Here is a 21643-nt window from a genome sequence, read left to right as displayed (position 1 = left end):
AGAAATTTCATGCCATTTCGACAGCCTGTGATATCTAAAAGGGTTTCGTTTACGAGTAGTTAATGATAATTTCTGGGTTCAGTTCTTGTGTCTGTGGAAATGTTTAATTTGCCACATGAGTGAGAGGAAAGCACAAAGTATCAAGATACTCTAGTCTTCCTTTGAAGAGGTCTCGAACTTGTTTTGATGGTAAATCAGCGTCGTATTAACTCGCTGCATCATCAACATTGCACACAATTTACAAGGCCAGTGTGAGTTCTCCAGGCTGAGTCGCACAGATGCATATGAGAAATTCATCCAAGCATTTAGTGTTTGTGACAATTCTGCCTAATGGATCTCGGTCCAGTCCGTGCGTCTCACCCCTTTCCTGCAGCACATAAAAGGACACGTCAATACCAATAAAGCTGCTTTTAATTAAAAGTGTGTTGATGGAAGAAGTAAAATCTTTCAGAAAGCTAAAATCTTTTATTATCAAACACATAATTTCACGCTCGAGAGACCCCTCAACGATAATTTGATGCAGCTCAAACACCCTGTCTGGGCTTCATTGACACTGTGACACATTTCCTCCCTCTAGGGCCCGTTCAAGTGTAATAGCCCCGGACCCTTATCAGTGTGCTGGAACCGTATAAGTCGTCGCTGTGGATGTTGAAAACTAAATTGAAAGTCTGGCTGCAAGGCTGCGGAGAGCTGTGACGGCAGGCAGCGGTGCTCTGTGTAAATGCAGCATGACAAAAAGGTGCAGAGATTCTGTCAGCGCTGTTTAGTAACTTAACACCCAGAGGCTCACTCATAAACAGGCGACAAAGAGGACGGCTCAGTCGAGGCCCGGTGGTGCTGTTTGCAGCTTGTTTGCCACTTAGTGAAATAATCTCATGCATCCTCACATGTAGCAGGTGCATTTCCATGTGATAAACTCTGATTTTTTTAGGATTCATGCATTAATCTGGATGAGTAAATTCCCATCTGTGCAGAAAATATCAAAGTCCTTCAGATTAACTTTGCCACACTGACCTCGCGGAGTCAATTTAAAACATATAAGCATTTTCTAGACTGCACAAAAGATCACCATGTAGATAACCTTAACCCTGAGAGTTACATTTTTAGCTTTATTGTCCTCCTCCAAGGCCACGCTGTAGAGATTAGAGATTAGAGATGTCTTATCTTTACAAACTAGTACCGAAGTAATTTTTTTTTATTGCTCAACATGTGCTGGCTCCTCATTGGCTCGTGTTTGTTTTACAGTGCTGCATTGTTTTACCTCACCCTCAGCAGTAACCCACAGTGCGTGCCAGGAGCCTAACAGGTGGTGCATCTGTTGCTTTAAATGAGGAACAATTATGCCATTGTTTGTTCTCATGCTTTACTTATATGGTAAAAAGTTTATTTGAAGCAGATGCTTGCAGGGTCGTAGCTAATTATCATCCTGCATTTGTCCAGTGAACACAACAAGGAGGTGTTTTCATCTACAAACTGATGAGAGCTGACGCTTTAGGCCCTATAGGTGTAGTATAATGTGGAATAACTCACCTATAGGTTTGGTTATGTTGTGCTTGGGTCTTTGGGAATGACTTTATTAAGAGATATGTGCTTTCCCTGGAGCTCTTTTCCCTTTAGAACAGATCACGGATGTTTACACTTGTGTTATTCAGTCAGTGTACAGTCCTTGAGCTTGGGCAGCAGCCAAAACCTGCCTCTCTCTGCTTCTGCTTCTGAGGTCACTGAGAATCCAGACATGCACCTCTGAATAACACAGAAAACATGTCGTCCTTGAGTAACTATAAGCATGTTGGTGGGAGTGCAGTGGGTTTTAACTTGAACATAGGGTCAGTAAAACTGAGTTTGTCCTGTGCAAAGATTTGGCAAAGATTTGGCAGCTGAATGGAGGAATCTATTATTGATGCATTAACTTCATTAAGGTCCTGGAGGAACTCTCTTCATACTTGATACAGTCTCGTCTACAAGTCAACTGATAGTGGAGTGTTTTTTTCCTCTTTTTACTGGTGATATAACAAAACAAGACGATAGTGGATTGTCCAACTTGATAATGGTAGAGCAGGATAAAGACTTTAGCCCAAACTTTTATTTACCTGTTTATTTATTTAAACTGAAAGATTGTTGAGCCTGAAGTTCCCCAATGACCTTCGACTAGATGTTGAGTAGATAAAATACCAGTTATCCAAATGACATTAAATAAAACAAACTACAAGCAATTAAAATAAATACAAACAGAAATTTGAAGGTCAGAGATTATGAATCTGAAGTAGTACCAACAAATTAATTTAAAAAAGAAAAGAAAAGAAGCTTTGTATTTAACTATTAATGGATTAATCAGCTTTAGAAAGTTAGAAATAAACACCATAAAAAAATACAAAAACAGCATAATTTAACAGAAGCATCTAAAGCAGCATCAGAGGAGCTACCGTTATGTTATTTGGAAAGTGAATTACCCCGTATCCTACGGTGACAGCTGTAAGGTGAAACAACATTTTTGAATCTCGGCTTATTTACATGCATTCTCTATTTTTATGGAGGTGTAGCCGCCGTTCAGCAAACACAGTGTTTTGGAGGAGCAGGAGAACCAGACTACATAATATCCCCGGGACTATACGACAATCAAGTTTGAGAGCGGTGCTTGGAAAAGAGAATAGTGTAGGCCTATTATCCAGGGAGAGAACTGAGATGGAAAAGATGTGATTCGGCGGCGAGGGAGTGACATGATGAAAATTCTCTCGCCTTTTACAAAAAATGGTGTGTGCAGCTTCAAGTTTGATTGGAGTTGGAAGGTCATTTCGTCATCGCCGAGGGTTGAGACCGATGACTGATGACCAGCAGTCATTTGTGGGGAAAGTGTAGTGATTAGACTCGTATCTACGGCTGCTCTGTGGCCTGGACTTATAGGGGGTTACGGTTCCCCTCGCCGCTTCGTAGCAGCCATGGGCAGCCATCGGAGGGTGTATTCAAGAGAATGATAGGGGGAGGCCGAAGACAGAAAGAAACTGCAGCGTTTTGGGTCACTTGTAGGGCACGGAGGGAGAGTTTTATAAAGCGTGGGAGTAGCAATCGTCCAAACTAGGTGGAAACTAAAGCTTCAACAAAAAATGGTGTCAGATTTGACACATTCAGATGTCCTTGCAAGAATTTCTGCCTCCAGGTACTCATTGATTCAGGGACTCATCCATATTGACTGAGAGGCCATCTAGAGGGCAGGACTTTCCTGGGGGGGAAAAAGAGCAGCTTAGTCTCGCCAGGAGTGTTTGTAACAGGAAGAATGTCCAACTTGAAATGCGTATAGGTTTCAAGAGGAAGGAAAAAGTGGAACATTTAAAGGAATAGTTCACCAAAGGGTTAGGGTTGTTTCAAGTAAACTCTGGACTATATCCCTTCAGGACACCTGGATTGCAGTGGATGAGCAGTGTGGAGGAATATTAAATGTTTTTTGGGGTAGTTTTATGGACGTTTTTGTGTCGGGCCCTATTAATCTCATAAAAAGTTTTTGTTGGACTACGAACCGGCCTCCTGGGAATAAAAGACTATCAGTATTCATCAGCATGAGGGTGAGTCACTAATGACGGAATTATATTATTTGGTGAACTATTCCTTTAAAGCAAGAGGCTAAGGATTGAGCTGACGAGTGTGACCGTGAGGAAGGTAAAAAAAAACAAAAAAACATCTTGGGCAGATGTAAAGATCTTTTCAGAGACAGCGGAGACGAGGCCTCCGTCACAGCCAGAAGACACAGGGACAGTGAAATGCAGGGTGGTGCCAATTTGCAAAACTCTTCAAGCAAAAGAGGTAAAAATCAGAGGCTGCACAGTCTGCACAGTGTTCTCATATATAGATATAATGTTAAAGTGGAGAGAGATTGCTGAATCCACGGAGCGTACTTCACACTAAATGGGTAGAAGTTGAGACAATTGAGACAACTGCTTGACACTGTCAGAGTCTGAGCACGTCAGCAGAGGACATGGGGGAAAAAAAGAAGAAATACAAAAAAAAAAGTACATTTTGCATTGCATGGGTTTTGACTTGTCCTGACCAGTCCTCAGGGGGACAGATATGTCATGTTTCCTTACAGTGACTGACAGGTGTGGTGTGTGTCCTTGCAGCTTGCGGTCATTATTCTTGGCAGGAGAGCGATGTGATGTGGAGACGCTGGAATGGGCAAAGAGGAGCTTTGGGGTTCCCGTCCTGGACCACTGGTGGCAGACCGGTAGGACAGATTCTTTTTGACTTTCAAAGGACAGAAATCAGAGTCACAGAGGCCATGATCTATTTTCTTGTTGATTGTGTGTATTTAAAGCTACACTGGAGGAGGGGGGGGTCATACAAAATGGATGCACCTGTCCGACTGGATTTCATATGTTTCCCCTCTGAGCTGAAAATGATTGCTTGTTGGACAGGAAGTAACAAATCAAAACAGAAACTGAGACACAAGCTGTGTTCCTGCCTCGCCTGCAAAAAGCACAGCGTCCAGTTCATGGCCTCAGTGTCTCCGAATCTCTGTAAAATTGTTCTAACATTTATCCGCCAACCATATCATACGCGTGAAGCCGCATAGTTCTGTTTTAATTATGTCAGTTTAGTAGGTTGAGAAGCACTTCACCCTCAAACTTTAGGGATTAAGGTCTTATGATATAGATAGGGAGAAAGCATTTCAAGGACCTCAAGTGCTTTATTATCCCGAACTGTATGTGATGTTTTAATTTAACTTGATCTTTAAGACGCAGTCTCGTCTTAAGCTTATCAGCGCGAGAAGACTACAAATGTGGTCTTTGCTGCTCTTTATTAGCCCGCTGACATTAACTTGGCCTTGAGAAGAGGCATAACTCCAGAAAATCCCTATTCCCCAAAAGGCAGTTGTCATTATGGAGCACATTTTATCATACTCCCCACTTTGATTAATCCCTTCTGTGTTTTTCTATTGTGGACCAAGGGATTAGTCTGCAATACAAAAACTGCTGGAGTAATTATGACGTTATAAAGACCCCCTCAGTTCCAATATCCAAGCGTCTCTGGGAGCCGATCGCCACGCAGAGTGACGTGTCATCATTTCAGACAGGTGTGCAGACAGATCTCTTTGGCGAAAAGACATTATTCCCTTTGATTTAATACGTCAAAACAGGCCAATTTGAAGGGGTCAAAAAGAGAATCACGGCTGAACGACCGCACTGTCGGGTGGGGAGAGCATCCCTTCAACTGGCCACAGTCCTGGGCAGCACAAGGGATTTGATTGGCGTTACCTTTCATTGGGTTGACTAATGTTTAATTGACTTTGCAGCCATGTGGAGCACTGAGTGACTGCGATGTGAGGACTAAGTTGCTTAGTGCTTCGTGAAGAGATAAAAGGAAAGAAAACAATCACGGGTACCTTGTCCATCAACTCCGCAGTGGAAGTGGAAATTGCTTCCCCACTGAAGCATGCTTTAAATCTGACTGTTTGATGAAGAGTCATTAACGTCTTATTCCAAACTTTGTCTGGCAGAGTCCAAACACGCAAAAGCCAGGATTACCCACCCGTGTGCGATAATGACGATTTTTCACTTCAACACAATTATAGTATTTTGCGATTATTCAGTCTCACTCTTCTGTCTGCTGCTTAAAAATTCCATTAACAGAGTCGATATCTCAATACCACGTTGTACCAGGGCTCCTCAGATTAATATCATTGCTCACAAAGGCTGAGGCATGACGTTGTGCTCTTTAAAGGGATAGTTCAACATTTTGGCAAATTGGCCCATTGCCATAATCCCTATAGTCATAGCAGTAGGTTTGTTACCTTTATTTGTCAGTGCAGGCTATTTTTAGAACGGTGGAGCAGAGCCGCGAACTGCTCAGAGCTACGCTACGGAGGCTCATGGGATTTCTTGGTCTCCCTCATCAAACTCATCAAATGCACAATCCAACAACTCCAAAACGCTCTCGTGGACAAGTTGTGACCTGCACATTCACCACGCTATGAGATAATAACAGAACGTTACGAGAGAGAGTTGTTTTCAAGGCAAATACAGAGACTGCTTGCTGAAAAACTGTCCTTGAAGGCAACGCACATCAGCGGTTTTGCAATTTACCTCTAAAACAACTCTGTCTTGTAAGTTCCATCATTATCTCATAGCGTGGTGAATGTGCAGGTCACAACTTGTCCACCAGAGCGTTTTGGAGTTGTTGGATTGTGTATTTGATGAGTTTGATGAGGGAAACCAAATAATGCCATGAGCCTCTGTAGCGTAGCTCTGAGCAGCTTGCGGCTCTGCTCCGCCATTCTAAAAATAGCTTGCACCGACATATAAAGGTAACGAACCTACTGCTATGACTGTAGCGATTATTGCAATGGGCCAATTTGCCAAAATGTTGAACTATCCCTTTAATTTGCATGCCTGTGGTTGTATATGACAAGTGAGGGGGGGAGTTTGCAGTTGTTGTCCAGAAACTCCCTTTCCTCACCTCGCAGTGGAACGACTATACAACACAACTGTTGTGGGTCTGAATGATAAGGAATGTGATTGGAGTTTTGGGCTCCCTGCTTTGTTTCTCAGCCCTTGGTTTGTAATGGTTCTTGAATGGTTAAGACCCTATTAGCCTTTTGGATTGGAGGCTTTAGTCCAGGCGCTGTGCCATCGTGCTAATGTTGTGCCACCTCCCCCTCTCAGTTTGATTGCTGCCCTCCCCGAGTGCTATAGTGAGTAATGATGAATGTGCCGGGGACGGCGATGGAGCACAATTGGCTGTCTCTTTGTTTGGTAATGTCCCGCCTGCGCAAACGGAGGATCAATGCCGAACAAGACGACATCTCTGTGTTAAATATGGAATCGATATTGTTGTCAGGCCGTTGGAAATCCATCGACCTTGAGTTTGTACGGGGAACACACTCTGATCTGAGCGCAGATTAGCCCACTTGGCTGATTGGTCTGTCCGGGCTCAGACGGGGACGGGGAGTGCGAACAGCTCGATATTGCAATATTTCAGAAGTGTGATTAATCAATGCGCTCTCTTTGAGTTTGAATTGCTGATCCGACCGCGGGCTTATCACACACATGCTGATTTACAGTTCAAAAACCAAGACCTTACGAAAAAGGCTGCCCCCCCACTTCAGCCGTTTGTTTTATGGCGGTGAACTTGGCCGTAGTTATTCATGGGAGACAGCTGCCTGCCGAGATGAGCCAATAGACGTGGTCTTTGTGAAGCCAGATCATCTCGTTTGGAGAAGAGCCGGAGGTTTAGCGTCGTCCATCCAGCCTCTGAATTGGGACACAGCAGCTCCGTATACTGCGGGTTTACGCTCAGCGGTCGGCTTAACGTGAAAATCAATTTGTCGAAGTTCAATCACGGCAGGCGATTTCTCCCTCGCTCACACATACACAGTGTCTTTTGTTGCGTAAAGGCTTTTGGAAGAGCGTTTACTGTTTGCATGAGCAGTGTGGGAGTGGAAAAGGTTTAGAAGGAGCAGCCGCGCTCAGAGGTAAACACAAGATTATGACATCTGCAAGCCTTTCGCTGCTGTGTGATGTAGTTGTTTACACTGTTATGTCTTTAACACATCCCGTCGCTGTGTACCTGTAACTTCGGCTTAGACTGTGTGGGACGGGCGGCACAGGTGGTTTTCTCAGATGTACCGAGCCGAGGTGTTGATTTGCAGCTTTCTCTCTGTGGTCTCAGTGTTGTGTGAGATCGCATTTAATTCGACTCGAACACCCGGGACATTTTAGCACAGTTCGGTTTGGCTCTCACTTCCTTTTCTCTCCTTCACAGATACACACACCAAACGAAATCCTGACACACTTTGTGGCTGCCCGAGTCAGGTGATTTATTGAGTTTGGAGAAAAACCTCTGGCGCCCTCTTGATTTCTGTCTAGATGTGTAAATCCCATTGGATTCTTCACCCCCTGCTAAACTCAATAACTGGCAGCTGGCGGCCAGGGCTGCAATCCAAATGTGTTCTCCACTTTTTCACGGTAGAGTGGGTCACTCCACTTCTCACTAGCTTTCTCTTTGTGTGTCGGAGGCAGTTTGACTTGCAATGCGTGGGTGAAAGAGACGGGTGTGTGTGTGTGTGGGGAAAAATATGCTGTGCCATGTTATACATATTCATTAAAACGACCACGGCTTGTAATTTCAGTCTGAAGTTACAGAAGAAACCAAGCAAATTTTCACAGTTTGTTCTTCGTGTGCTCACCTGCTTTTTTTCCCAGCAGCACATTCATATTGTTGCAGCGGTCACAGTCTGTTGGAGGTATTTTATCTTTTTAACACCCAATTTCTCGGAAGAGGCTAAAACCAACAATTAATTTATCACACTTCCAGGTGTTTGCCATAGCCTTATGTAATTTATGCATGTGTGCATAGAACCTGTGGTATAAAAATATTCCTTCATTCTTTCAACATCAGCTCAAATTCACTGTTCGATTTAGTTTCATCCTGGGAAAATTGCTGATAATAAAAATCAAAAGGTCGGCCTTTTTATGAAGCGTTCTGCTCGAGGTGGCTCCTTTATCACTTACTGTTGCAGTGACAAATCCATGGATGTCTTCCAAAAAGTAATGCATTTGAATTTGTCAATCTTTTCATACTGACAGACAGGTATCAAATGCCAGTAAAAAAACAAGTGTACACAGTAGAAAAGGTGTGTGTATGTGTGTGTATAGTTTCCCCCAGCCTGCACTGAGTTCCTGACTCACCCTGCTGGGAGTGTCGGGCTGCACCGCTCGACCGTCTCTTTGAAGACAGAACATCGATCAAGCAACTTTTAGCAACGTCTGTGCCTTGACAACTCTCCTTCATCTTCTCCTCCCAACAAAAGAGAAGCAACCTGGTCATTGAGAAGCAGTTTAGCATTCAAGGCTCGTTTGCTCCACAACCGGCATCACCGGGAGGAGAGACGGACTCCTCCTTGAGAAGCTCATTATAGTCAAAACACCTAAAAAGCAAAGTTTGTTTGCTTCTCCCGGCTTCCTGTTACAAAGCAAGTCATTTTTCAAACTTGTGACATTGTCTCTGTAAGTCACTCTCTGGCTCTTGCATGCAGTTTTTACCCATAAATATTGATAGAGCTGTCTGTCCACTTATACAGCAGAGCTTTGCTTTTTCCTGCACCTGCAAAATAGATCACCAGTGCAGTTGTTCATTAATATTTCCAGCTGTGTGTGTGTGTGTGTGTGTTATCTTGCAATGTTATATTCAGCAGCTGAAAGCTGTAATCGATGGTTAGAAAAACAGCCACCATAAGCAATGATAGGAAGAGTGCTCCATGAGGGTGACACGCCAGAATTTTTAAAGTAGTGTAATATGAATTTGAGAACCGGTTTTGCAATATATTTAAAAACTTTTTAAAATCCTATGTAGTTTAAAGATATTTCGATGTGTAGGTTGATTATAAACCATTTCTAGGTTCAATATTAATATTGTAACCAGCAATCAAAGCCTCAGTTTCATACAGCGCATATTAAGAAACTGAACCGTAAAACAAGCTGTCTGGACTTCCTGTAACTTTGTGATGTCACAACAAAGCAGTCACTTCCCTTGGCCATTCCTTAAGCCCCGCCCACCAGAAACTGACGTCTCACCTTGCAGGATCTGTTTTCTCTGACCTGAAATCTCTTATATCTGTATTAAATCAGTCAGAAGACAGTCAGCCAATCAGAGAAGAAACTCATAGTCTCCTCTCTTCTGATTGGCTCCAACCACCTGTTGTTATGGCTCCAGAGAGACGCCCGAGAGAGGAGACGTCAAAATAAGATGTGATATTTTTGGTCCTTAAAACAACAAATATTTCTTTTCATGGATCAGCACTTCAAAGTAAAACAGGAGTGTAGTGGATTTTCTTTTTTCATGTGATTGATTGCCTTTGTTGTGGTGAACAATTGTTGAAACTTCAGTTTTTGGTTAAGGGTAACCTTGGGAGTGAATACCTAGAGGAAGTTAGAAAGTCATATTACAAGTGTTTGAGGAAGATGAAAACATTACTCAAGGTTATTTACGAAAACTATGAATGTTTTATTGTCGGGGTGAAAAAAGGATCCTTGGAGATGTAGCATTGTACATCAAGGTTGCTCCTTTTTGGCTTTAACACCTCTGAGTAGGTGAGGTTTTTTAATTTCAGTTAAGTGGAGCAAATGTAACACATTAATAATGAATAAAATTAAATATTGGCCACTGCATTTGACTTTTTAATGACACTCTTAACAAGCCCAGCTCCAGACGCCTCACTCTGACAGATTTTTAAAGTTTGTCCTCCAGCTGCTCTGTAAAAAAGCTGCTGTATCATCACTGAAGAATTCTTTATTTATCAAACACAGCATGTTTTATTATTTCTTTTCCTCCCAAGCTCCTGTTGAAAAATGCATTAACTCGTTCATTATCTTTGACATCATCCCCCTACAGTGGAAACAGTTCATTGCCAGGCAGATAGCACCGCAAAGATTAAAAACATCTTGGGGTTTTGGTTCCCATCCATCCCCCCGAGGCTTCTGCTACCTTGCAGACAGCTGTGTATCACTGCTGATTGGTAAACAGTGGCATCACACAAACAGGAGCCTGCAGCGCTCTCTCCTTCTTAGTGGCGCTCTCGTTAGATCTGCACAAGAGGGGCCTGGTTGGAAAAAGACTGAAGGAGTTTCACGAAGAGAGGCGGCGGCGGCGGCGGCAGAGAGGGGGTCAGAAGTTGAAACATATCTCAGGTCCTTAGTTTAGAAACAGTATTTCAGGGCGGCTGAATCTCTGTGGAATATATATCCAAACAAATATTTAGCATCACAACAGGGCTTCTGGTTTTTGGCGTCTCCCTGAGCAGCAGCAGGATTTTGAGCGCCAACGTACTGGGCCCTAGTTAGCATTTCCATTTCAAGAAAGAGTGACTCAGTCGACTGTGCCCCGGGATTGCTACTGCAACATCATTCAAAGTGCCAAACAAAAGTAGAAGTTGGCGAAGTTGGCGAGGATGGCGACCAGACTTCACTCTGTGGGGAGGTGAGGAAGAAGCCAGTGATGGCAGCCCATAGACTGTAAAAAGAATGGACGTAGCACCCGTGACGTCACCCATTGGTTTGGGGGAGTCTGTTTTGTGCCGCTACTACGGGGGTTTGAGCTGCGCCATGTTGGATTCTACTTTCCATATTTGGAGCGGTGCGGCCGTTGGCTGGCCGAGAACCCGCCCACTGGCCTCGAAGCAGCGGGCTCCGGACCTGTCACTCAACGGTTCTGCGCCCTAATTGGCCAGAACTTTAAACCTAATAATAGTAAAACAGTAGAGTTTAAAAAAAATTCACCCCCCTCAGAGTGTGTGCGGGGGTAGAAACTATCGGTTGAGACCAAAAAAATAAAATGTACCAGGCTGTAAATATGTTTTTTTAAGCTGTAAAATCGGCTATTTTAACATGGGGCTCAATTGGAGTTGCTCCCTTCTGGAGCCAGCCCCCAGAGGAAGAAGAGGGGATTGCAGTATTTTAAAAACTTTCTTTTTTGAGTGGACTTATCTTCCACGAATACCAGAAGTTGTAACATCCAACCAAGAAATAAAATAAGCAGTTCCTACTTTTACCAAGAAGCTAACTGAAGACCACATTTCTTCACTTACTAGCTTCAAAATAAAGTCCATGAGCCAAATGGATGAACTGGAAAATGAACAACAGAAGTTAAATCTGAGGCTAATTGGTACCTGACTGTCTGAAGTTTTGGGTCTGGAGGCAATAGCATCACAGCAGCTGGAGTTTCATTTGTCAAATGAATTTTCTATTATCAATCGAGTGCAGTGTCAAACTTGCACATTGTTTTTTTTGTGGTTGCAAGCTCACGGATGAGAATCAAACTAATTTAAACCAGTTAAGCTTGTGATTAGTTTTCACTCTGGAGAACTTGGCCGTCGCAGGGCGAGATGAGTTTCCCCGACACGGAGCGGGAGTGATTCGGTGCGCTCGTTATTCCCATGTGCAGCGGACGCAATCATTTCTCAGACTGCCGCTGTAATCTGATGTACTGATCCACCGCGTCTCATCAGCCCAGACGTGACACCTCATTTCTTTTTGTCACCTGCATTCTCCCTCTTCCCTCTCTCTCTTCGCCATCTCCAAACTCTCCGTCTTTACCCTCATCATCATCATCATCATGTTATTTGTGTTCATATCCTTCTTTCATATGCACACGGACCTGCACATGCTCCACTTTTCACATTTTTTGTTGCAGCCTCATGCTAAGGTTGCAACCCATGAGGTGGAACTCATCTCAGAGACAGGATTGTGTGTCAAGGGAAGGCTATGGAAAAATGTCTGCTGCATTTCAGGTTCCCAAGAACACAGTGGCCTCCATAATTTTAAGATGGGGAGAAACGGCATCATTCCCCCTCACACCTATCATGGCTTTATTGAACAGTGAACTCTCCTCTGTGAAACTTTGCAAAGAAAGTACCTGGAAGGGACTCTCGGACCACGAGAAACAAGATTCTCTGTTTGGCCTCGTTTCTAAGCTTCATATCTGGAGGAAACCAGGCGCAGCTCATCATGTGCATAATACTAGTGCAACGGTGCAGGTGGTGTTAGTTGGTGGTTTGTTTCTAAGTAGCAGAGAGAAAGCTTCACCGTCAAGCAAACTGAGCCAACTGTGGGAGTCCTTGAGTTGTCCAGCCAGAACTCTGACTTGAGCCCAACTGAACATCTGTGGGCTGGAGGCACCACCGACGATCCCCGTCCAACTTGACCAAGCCGGATTGGCTCTGCAGAGACGGACGAAAGAAATTCCCCAAATCCAGATGTGCACATCATATGGCAAAACCCAAGAAGACTGAGGCTGCCAATTGCTTCTTCAGCTAACTCCTTAGTAAAGACTCCTTATAATATAAATGACACACTATTCAGCATTAGTTAATTATTATTAGATACATTATAAAGCACTGTCCCTACATTGGTCTTTATAAGTTTGTAACTTATACACACAGTTAAAAATGTTTAACTCTTGATTAATAAACTCATCTATAATATAACTCTATTAAATATTTGAGTTTTCATACTTTATAATGATTGATTTATCATTTATAAATCAAATATCATATTAATTACACAAACAAAGCATTTAGATCTACATTAAGACTCTACTCCTGCACACAATTATTTAGACATCTACAAATGTTGTAGTGAGTTTTATTAAAGATTAGCTTAGTCATTTATGCCTATTCATAGATTACTCATTATTAGAATCAGTGTGGGAATAATGGTATATAAATGACGAATTATGTATTTGATGTTTAACTAATGCTTGATAGTGAGTAGTTTTTACAAAGTGTGGGCAAGACTCTGAATATTTCAGTTTTTCCTTTTAAATAAATCATCGAAAAAAATCCCCCAAATTCTGTATTTGCTTTGACGTAACGTAGCAGTGAGAGGAGAGTGATGAGGGAAATGATGCTGCAACACAAAATCTGAAGAAGTGAAGTCATCTGAGCGCCTCATATCCGCGTGCACTGCAAATGAAAACCACCTACTAACCCACACTCACCAGAGACGCTCATGCGCACGTGCCCGGCTCACTTTCACTTATGCGCATATGAGCAAATGCCTGCCATTTTGAAGCCTGATAATAATCTGTGTGCTATTTTAAGCCCAAGTGCCATTGGCAGAGGCTGGAGAGGTTGGAGAGGAGAGGAGGGGAGGGGGGGCTGGTTTCGGAGGGTTGCTGATGTCACTGGTGTTGCCTGGCAACAAATGTGTGTTTCCAGTCGGCAGGGTTTTGGCTGCTTCACCAGTGAGTGGTGGTGAATAGACTTATAGTAGTGTTATAGGTGTGTGTGTGTGCGCTCCTCTCTGTCTCTATCTGACTGTCTGTCTCGGTTTGTTTTCTGTTTCTCTGACTCTCTCTGACAGACAGCAGATGCCTTTATATGGAATTATCTTTAAAAAAAAAGCAGTGGACTGAGCCTCCTCAAAGCATTTGTCTTGTAAAATAAATTGTAGAATTGACAGTTTCTCCCTCCGGCCTTCACCGAATGCGACTCTAGTGCTCGGTTGTTGTTTTTTATTCACACATCCTTCTATTGTTGGAAAAATAGTCAAGACTTACAGGTGGAGGAGCTTTACGGCCTCTTTGAAGACACCTCAGAAGCAAAAACAGAGGGTTTGAACTGCTCAGTCTGCAAACAGACGGCGCCACATCACACTGGATCTGGGGGGTTAATAAGGCTCCTTAACCCGAAACCAAAGAGCTCAACATGAATATTACCTCTGCAGTGTTGGCTTTTAAATTTGAATACAGCAGCGCCTGCAGGATATCTTTTCATGAGGTCAGCTTATTAACTTCTCAGTTGTACCCCAATCATACCTGAGTCTGTGCTTCTACTTAGATGCAGAATATAAAGCTTGGTAAATGATGCAGAGGGAAAGGCTTGGCGATACCTTATTTTAAAGTTGACAAAGTTTTCTTTAAAACCTGCGGTCATTGATGAAGTCAGTATTTTAGCAGATGTTATGGTAAAAAGAAGGATTGAATAACTGAAATTATATTTATATACAGTAGAAGTTGTGAATTGTTCCTTATAAGGTTTAATTTCTGTTAGTTTTATTATGTTTAATCACGTTGAAGATCAGAGGCTCTTTCCATCTGTCTGTGATCTGTTTAGGGTCAGATGAAGAACATGTCAAATCAGATTTCTGCTTTGTGCAGCATGTAAACAGTGTGTGTTTGTAACTCTTTGTGATAATGTGTCATTTCCATTCATATATGCAAATTGATTTCTTGCAAGTGACACGTGCAGAACGATACTGCACCTTCATTGTACAGACGGAGTACAGCCTGACCTCGGGTTTATCTTCTTTCTTTATCTGTTAGATGTTGGGCCAGAGCAAATGTGATTTGGAGGAATTGATTGATAGATAATGCAGATAGATTCACACATGTTGAACTGTGGCCAACAGTCACATTAATTACTGGTGTTGGGAATTTTCAGGGTTAAAGGGATAGCTCAACATTTTGGCAAATTGGCCCATTGCCATAATCCCTAGTCGGTTCGTTACCTTTCATTTTCAATGCAAGCTATTTTTAGAACAGCAGAGCAAAGCCCCGAGCTGCTCAGAGCTACGCTCCGGAAGCTAATGGGATTTCTTGGTTTCCCTCATCAAACTCATCAAATACACAATCCAACTACTCCAAAACACTCATGTGGACAAGTTGTGACCTGCACATTCACCACGCTATGAGATAATAACGCAACGTTACGAGACAGAGTTGTTTTAGAGGTAAATTCATGCAAAACCACTGATGCGAGTCCCCTTGGTGGGCAGTTTTTCGGCAAACAGTCTCTGCGTTTGCCTCTAAAACAACTCTGTCTCATAACGTTCTGTTATTATCTCATAGTGTGGTGAATGTCCAGGTCACAACTTGTCCACAAGAGCGTTTTGGAGTTGTTGGATTGTGTATTTGATGAGTAAACCAAGGAAAACCAAGATATCCCATTAGCCTCTGTAGCGTAGCTCTGAGCAGCTCGTGGCTCTGCTCTGCCTTTCTAAAAATAGCTTGCACCGACAATTACAGGTAACAAACTGCTATGACTATAGGGATAATGGCAATGGGCCAGTTTGCCAAAAAGTTAAACTATCCCTTTAAGTATCTCAAACCTAGGCAGATCTTTTTGGCAACAGGTTGAGGAAGAACCTGTCTGATTTTCCCAGAGCTCCTCCATCTCTGTTGTTAATTGAAACACTACTGCGACTTCAACCTCTTCGCCGAACATCTATATGATAGATAATACAACTTCATTCCTGTTCTCGTGGCAGAGTGAGTCAATCTTCACCTTTAGGCTTCAGCATGAAACTAGAATCACATACAAACAAACAAACCCTCGCCTCATTGATATTCCTTCCTGACATTTATCTGCATATAGACTGGTCCCTTCCACCTCTCCTTAATAATACGGCAATAACAGCAAAAAAAACAAAAACAACAGCAACAAAACAGATCAGCATGTTTCTTTTCAGTAAACTGTTCCTGAATTATCTCACCCTCGTGCTCCTCTCCCACCTTTGGGAGGTGCGTGGGAGTGTTGGCTTTGTGCCTTGTATCATTCAACACTAACCACCCCCACCCCCACTCACAACAACCACAACAACAACAAAAAGAAGCCACCATCGTTCACTTGCTCTCATTACATGGCTGCAGAAACAGCGGCCCAGATGTCGCGGCTCATGTAATTACATGTTTGTGTTACTTTGTTGTGTACTCTTTGGGGAGGAGGAGGTGGTGGTGGTGGTGCGGGCTGTCATCGGCTCCCTAACCTGGGAATTTGTCTGGCGTTCATTCATTCCTCGCCATGGTAGCATTTGTCTGCTGAGGTTTCCGAGGCACAAGACGGAGGTCTTTCATTAGCAAGTTAAGTAGTGAATTTGTATGCATAAACTTAGCTCTGAGCGAATGAGCCGAGCTGTCTGAAAAAGTGATAAGGGAGGCAATGTTTTTAGCTGATGGAATGAAATTGTCCCTTGAAGAGTCTAAATGGGAGAGCATGTGCTGGTGTGTGTGTGTGTGTGTCCGTGCACGTTACACTTGATTGCTCATCTTTCTTTCATGTCTGTCTGGTGGGTGGCATCACCGGCGTTTTTGCAGTTGCTGCAACATGCTCTTATTCCCCCACGCACTTTAGTTTCCCTCCTCTCTCTTGTTATTTTTCTTCATTTTCACATTCAGCCCAATCAGAAGGGCTTGGCTAACCAACCCCGTGGGCTCTACCTGTGTGTGTGTCTGTGTGTCTGTGTGTGTGTGTGTGGCGCTCCTCAGCAGACTGCCAATGATGGTCTTAAGTCTGAGCAGCCTGAGCTCTATTGTCCAACACAGACTTAACCGCACAACGCAGAACTAATCCCACAGGTTTCTGGTGAGATTGAGTTCACACACATTCGTGGATCCAAATTCTTGGAGGAGAAGGAAGCAAAACAAAAAAAACTACCAAAAAACCCACCACCACAACCACCACCGCTGTGTGCCGGCTTGTCTTTCAAGCTGGACACGTTTTGTTTTGACGCGAGGATTTCTCACAGAAAGGTTTTTATTCATGACCCCCCCCCCCCCCTCTTTCAAAATTTCAGTGTTTTCACAACCATTTTATATGAGGTGCTGCTGCGGCAGAGAGATGGATCTTTGGCTTTGTCTAAAGGAAGTGAAATTGAAACATGGAGAAAAAATATATAAGTTTATATTTCAGTCTGGCCGAGCTGCTCACAATCTATTCTCTGTCTGTTCTCATCCTGTCATCCTCCTACGCCACGCCGTCTTTTCCAATGACCTCGGGTCGACTATCTTGTTTAGATTCTAACCGAGTTACCCCAGCAACAACACATCACCAGGACAACCTGTGCATGTACTATATGATAAATGGAAAACCACCCCCACCTCCGTTTCTACCTACACATTAAGTGACGTGTGTTTGTTTATACTGTAGTTGAGTTAGCGTTAGTCAGTGCTATGTGTCTGTGACAGCTGAAGAAGTCCGGAACAAAGTTTGAAGTCTTGATTTGACTGTGTGTTTGAGGCGAACATTAACGCAGGAGCAGAATTAGGAGAATATGATAAAAATACACTACATTTATAAAGCACTTTTCTCTTTACAATGTTACAGAGCGCTGTAGGAAAAGTAATAAAACCAGACGAGACAAAAAGGATCACGAGTTAAGATAAATAAAATCAAATAAAAAGGAATAAAGCGGTCTAAATAAAAACCTGTCAGATGAAGAGAAGCTTATACAGACCTGTCGTCAGGCGGCGGCTACAAACTTCACCACTTTATTTAAACAGCTACATCCAAGTCTGTCAGCAAATCGCTGTTTTTAAAAGCAGGTTTTAGACACTTGCTCATAAATATTTGGACAGTAAAAAACTTTTTGTTGCATTTTGGTTCATAGCCAAGGAAAATGAGTTTGAAAAGATTCAAACCTGCATTATTAGTGGATGCGTCTCTTTGGGGCAGTAGATAGAAGCTGTTCAGTCAACACAACACTGGCCCGTGGCCAACGCGTTAGCAAACAGTTGCTAAATAACCCATCGACAGACAGAGTCCAACAGCAGCACTGATATAGAGTTGATTCTGAATATAAGACACTTTCTGTCTCACTCTGTCTTGCTCCATACCTACGGCAGCCCTTAGTGACCATACATTATAGATTTTATTATCTCAGTTTTCAGGCAATAACAAGATCATTTACTTTACATCTTTATAAAACAAAACTTAGTTTTCCCGAGATAACGACATCATTAATTGGAGATCTTGAGCTAACGGAACAACAGTCTACACAGGCCGTCAGTGTCAGAGGAGCAGGAGATTATTGATCAGGGCATCATATCTCTTCAATCAAAGCCTGAAGGCAGAAACAGCTTTATGCCTCACTACATTGCAAAAATATCTGAGCAGCTTTAGGCCTTGGCCGTCTCCTTGGATACCAGATGATTACTGAGATACTGAGAGACGCTGATCAGCATACCACCACCCTCTGTGTGACAGAAATCCGAGGCACATCTCTAATTGATTATATGTCTTTATCTCAAGAAAAGAACGTTTCTTTCTCCTGGTACTTCAACAAAACGATCCTGTTATCTCAAGGTAAAACAATGTTATGAACATATGGACACTACGAACAGTCCTGAGGGAGATATCTGTCGCTTAATGCCTTACTCTGTTCATTAACACTTAACACTAACACTAAAACTTCAGCTGTGTGAATCTCAAAACGCTCTGACTGCAATCACCTTGGTTTTCAGTTTGGCTTTATTTTCCCTTTTTTGTTTAAAGGGATAGTTCAACATTTTGGCAAAAAATGCCTCTGACGGGAACGTGCATCAGCGGTTTTGCATGAATTTACCTCGAAAACAACTCAGTCTCGTAATGTTCTGTTATTATCTCATAGCGTGGTGAATGTGCAGGTCACAACTTGTCCACCACAGCGTTTTGGAGTTGTTGGATTGTGTATTTGATGAGTTTGTTGAGGGAAACCAAGAAATCCCATTAGCCTCCGTAGCGTAGCTCTGAGCAGCTCGCAGCTCTGCTCCGCCGATCTAAAAATAGCTTGCACCGACAATTAAAGGTAACGAATCTACTCCTAAAACTATAGGGATTATAGCAATTTGCCAAAATGTTGAACTATCCCTTTAATACTGTAATTTTTGAATTATTTAGAGGGAAACAAACAGTTGTTCTAGCCGTCCTTACGCATGCATTTTATTTTGAAATTTGTGTATCAGTGTGTGGAGAGTGCTGCCTTCTCTTGCCTGTTCATTTTTTTTCATACCGTCATTGATCACTCCCGTTGTCACCCCTCGGTCAATTCCCCCCGTATCTTCTGAGCACATCCCAGAGAGACAGAGTGGGAAGTGCGGGGTTATGTTATTATAGGAGAAGATGGGTGTTTCATCTGTGGGAGAGAGAGAGAGGGAGAGAGGGAAGGAGGAAGAAAAGAGTGCAGGATCAGAGAGCCATCTTTGTTTTCCCTCTCTCCCAGCAGCTTGTAATGAGCTCGGCTGTTCAATAGCACCTTCCCAGCTAAAAAAAAAAAAGGCGCCATCGTATCACCCATTCCCCGCTATTCCAACACATCCTCCAGCAAACCCTCCCTCCCACACTCCTCCTCCGCCCCCTCCCCAACCCCATTCATCACACTCAAAATGCCTCTCACTGGCCAAGCTCATCTCCAACAGGTCGAAGGAAGATTGATTTGTTTGTGTACAGAGGCAAAGAGAGCACGAGGGAGCAAGAAGGAGCAAACGAAAAGGAAAAGACTGAGGCGGGAGTGAGAGGGGGCTGATACTTAGGTGTGTGTGCATATGTGTGTGTGTGTGTGTGTGTGTGTCTGTCGGCCTTAACGCTCCCATCAGCAGTCAGTCAGAGCAGGAGATAGACAGCTAGAGTGTGTGAGATCATCTCCATGTTTTTGCTGCTGCTCTCTCACCTGTCTACCTCAGCCCTGTGCTTTGTCTACCTCTCTCATCCAGTATATTTATCCCTCTTCTGCACAATGTGACCAGAATAACAGCGCTGGATCTCCTCCAGCCCTTTAAACAGACATGTTTTGGACAGATAAATCCCCCTCTGGTGAGGATGTTTAAGCCCGATTCTGTTGAATTATTGAAGTGGAATCATTTCAACATCAATACTGATAATATCTGCTCGTCTATAATGGCTGAATAAAACTTTATTTACTGAAGCTCCTGCAAGAAATAAGCAAAAAAAAAATATTTCTGAGCTCCTCTAATATTTCTTTCACATTCATGTGTTGGCTGGGAGCTGCAGGGTGTGAGAGTGTAAACAGACAACAGCTGCTGAGCTCTGATCTGTGATGCCGTGACGTCACACTCAGGGCCGAGGAGGAATCGACCTTTAGGAGTTCTTGGTGTAAACATCTGAGTCAGCGTCCAGAGTCCGAGCTCCAGAACTTCACCGTCCTCCACGGGAAATGTGAGAGGATGTAATAGTTGTTTTATTATTTTTTTTAGCAACCCGAATAATTATCATTCAGAAAATCTTTTGCTTTTGTAAAGGTTTAATTTCATGCCTGAGAGCAGCGCTGCCGCTCCTGTCTTCCTGTATGCCTTGTAAAATGTCAAGGTCCAATTATACTGTCTTTTTTCATTTGTGTTTTTGAATTTATTCTCTCTCCGTCTTTCTCTTTCTCTCTCTCTTTCTGTGAATGGACGCCGGCTACAGCTGTAAACAGCCACACTCCAGGTTTAAATGCTCCCGTCGCTCTGACGCGGTTCACTGCTCGTGTCGAGTCTTAATTGACGTTCAGCTCAGTGGAGCTGTTAAAGGACCCTGGTGGTGTCCTTCAGGGTCAGACCCACATATTGCTTTGTCCAGCGTTGGCTCGTTATTATTATTATTATTATTATTATCGCTGGATGAGACTGAGAGCAGGGTCGGTTTTCATCTAGTTTTGATTTATATTCATGGACTCACACTTTTTTTTTTTATTATTTTGAAGAAGATTAAAGTGCGACGACTTCCTTTTTCAACAAATCATCATCATAAAGAACTTCCTCCACCTCCTCTCTTGGGAAACTTTTGAGCTACTTTTTTTTCTTCACTCCTCTCATTAACGTTAACACAGGCTGTTATCACCACGGGCCATCAAAACATCCTTTCTTCCTTTGCTTTCTCCTTGCTCGCCTTCTTTTGTCCTTCTTCTTCTGCCTCCTCGCGTCCTCCCTTTCTTCCTTTCTTGTTTTCTTCTGTCCGTCCTCTCTTTCCTGCTTCCTCTCTTTCCTTCATATCGAACTTGAAGCTCCACTTCAACACACCCGGCTTCTGTTCTCCCCTTTGCTCTGCTTCCGTTGGGATTATATGACGGCCATAAACGTCATAGTAGCGTGTTGCTACACACCTGAGGAGAAATCAAAGGCCACGATTGGTCAACAGGGGGTCTGTCATCACCCTGTCCTGACCCTGCTCACTGACAAGGTGACTTGGAACCAACTCTCCCTCCCTGAAGGCATAAAAAAAACCTTCTTCTCCTTCTTTCTTTCTTTTTTTTTCTATCATTGGTTGCCGGGCACGTCTCCACTGACACTGATGGGGCTTTGAACCCCGCGGGGAGTGGCCAACCTGCGGCTGATGAATGAGGCGTACGTGGTTGCCAGTTCAGAGGCCACTGCGGTTGTGAAATGTGTTAAACTCTCGACCGACCTCCTC

General features: G+C 43.2%; 1 protein-coding gene across 1 annotated transcript in view; it reads left to right on the top strand.

Moving 5' to 3' along the window:
* The window catches only part of acss3 (acyl-CoA synthetase short chain family member 3), a 42159-nt gene that overhangs the window by 12790 nt on the left and 7726 nt on the right, over positions 1 to 21643 (top strand). Inside the window, exon 9 of the mRNA XM_085769839.1 lies at positions 4110 to 4213. Coding sequence (XP_085625965.1) covers positions 4110 to 4213 — 104 coding nt within the window. The remainder of the gene's footprint in view (positions 1 to 4109; positions 4214 to 21643) is intronic.

The sequence above is a fragment of the Trachurus japonicus genome, chromosome 23, assembly GCF_045865225.1.
Source record: "Trachurus japonicus isolate A0001 chromosome 23, Traja_1.0".
In the NCBI taxonomy this organism is placed as follows: Eukaryota; Metazoa; Chordata; class Actinopteri; order Carangiformes; family Carangidae; genus Trachurus; species Trachurus japonicus.
Note: the sequence above shows the minus strand (reverse complement) of the source record. Positions and strands in the feature narration are given on the sequence as shown.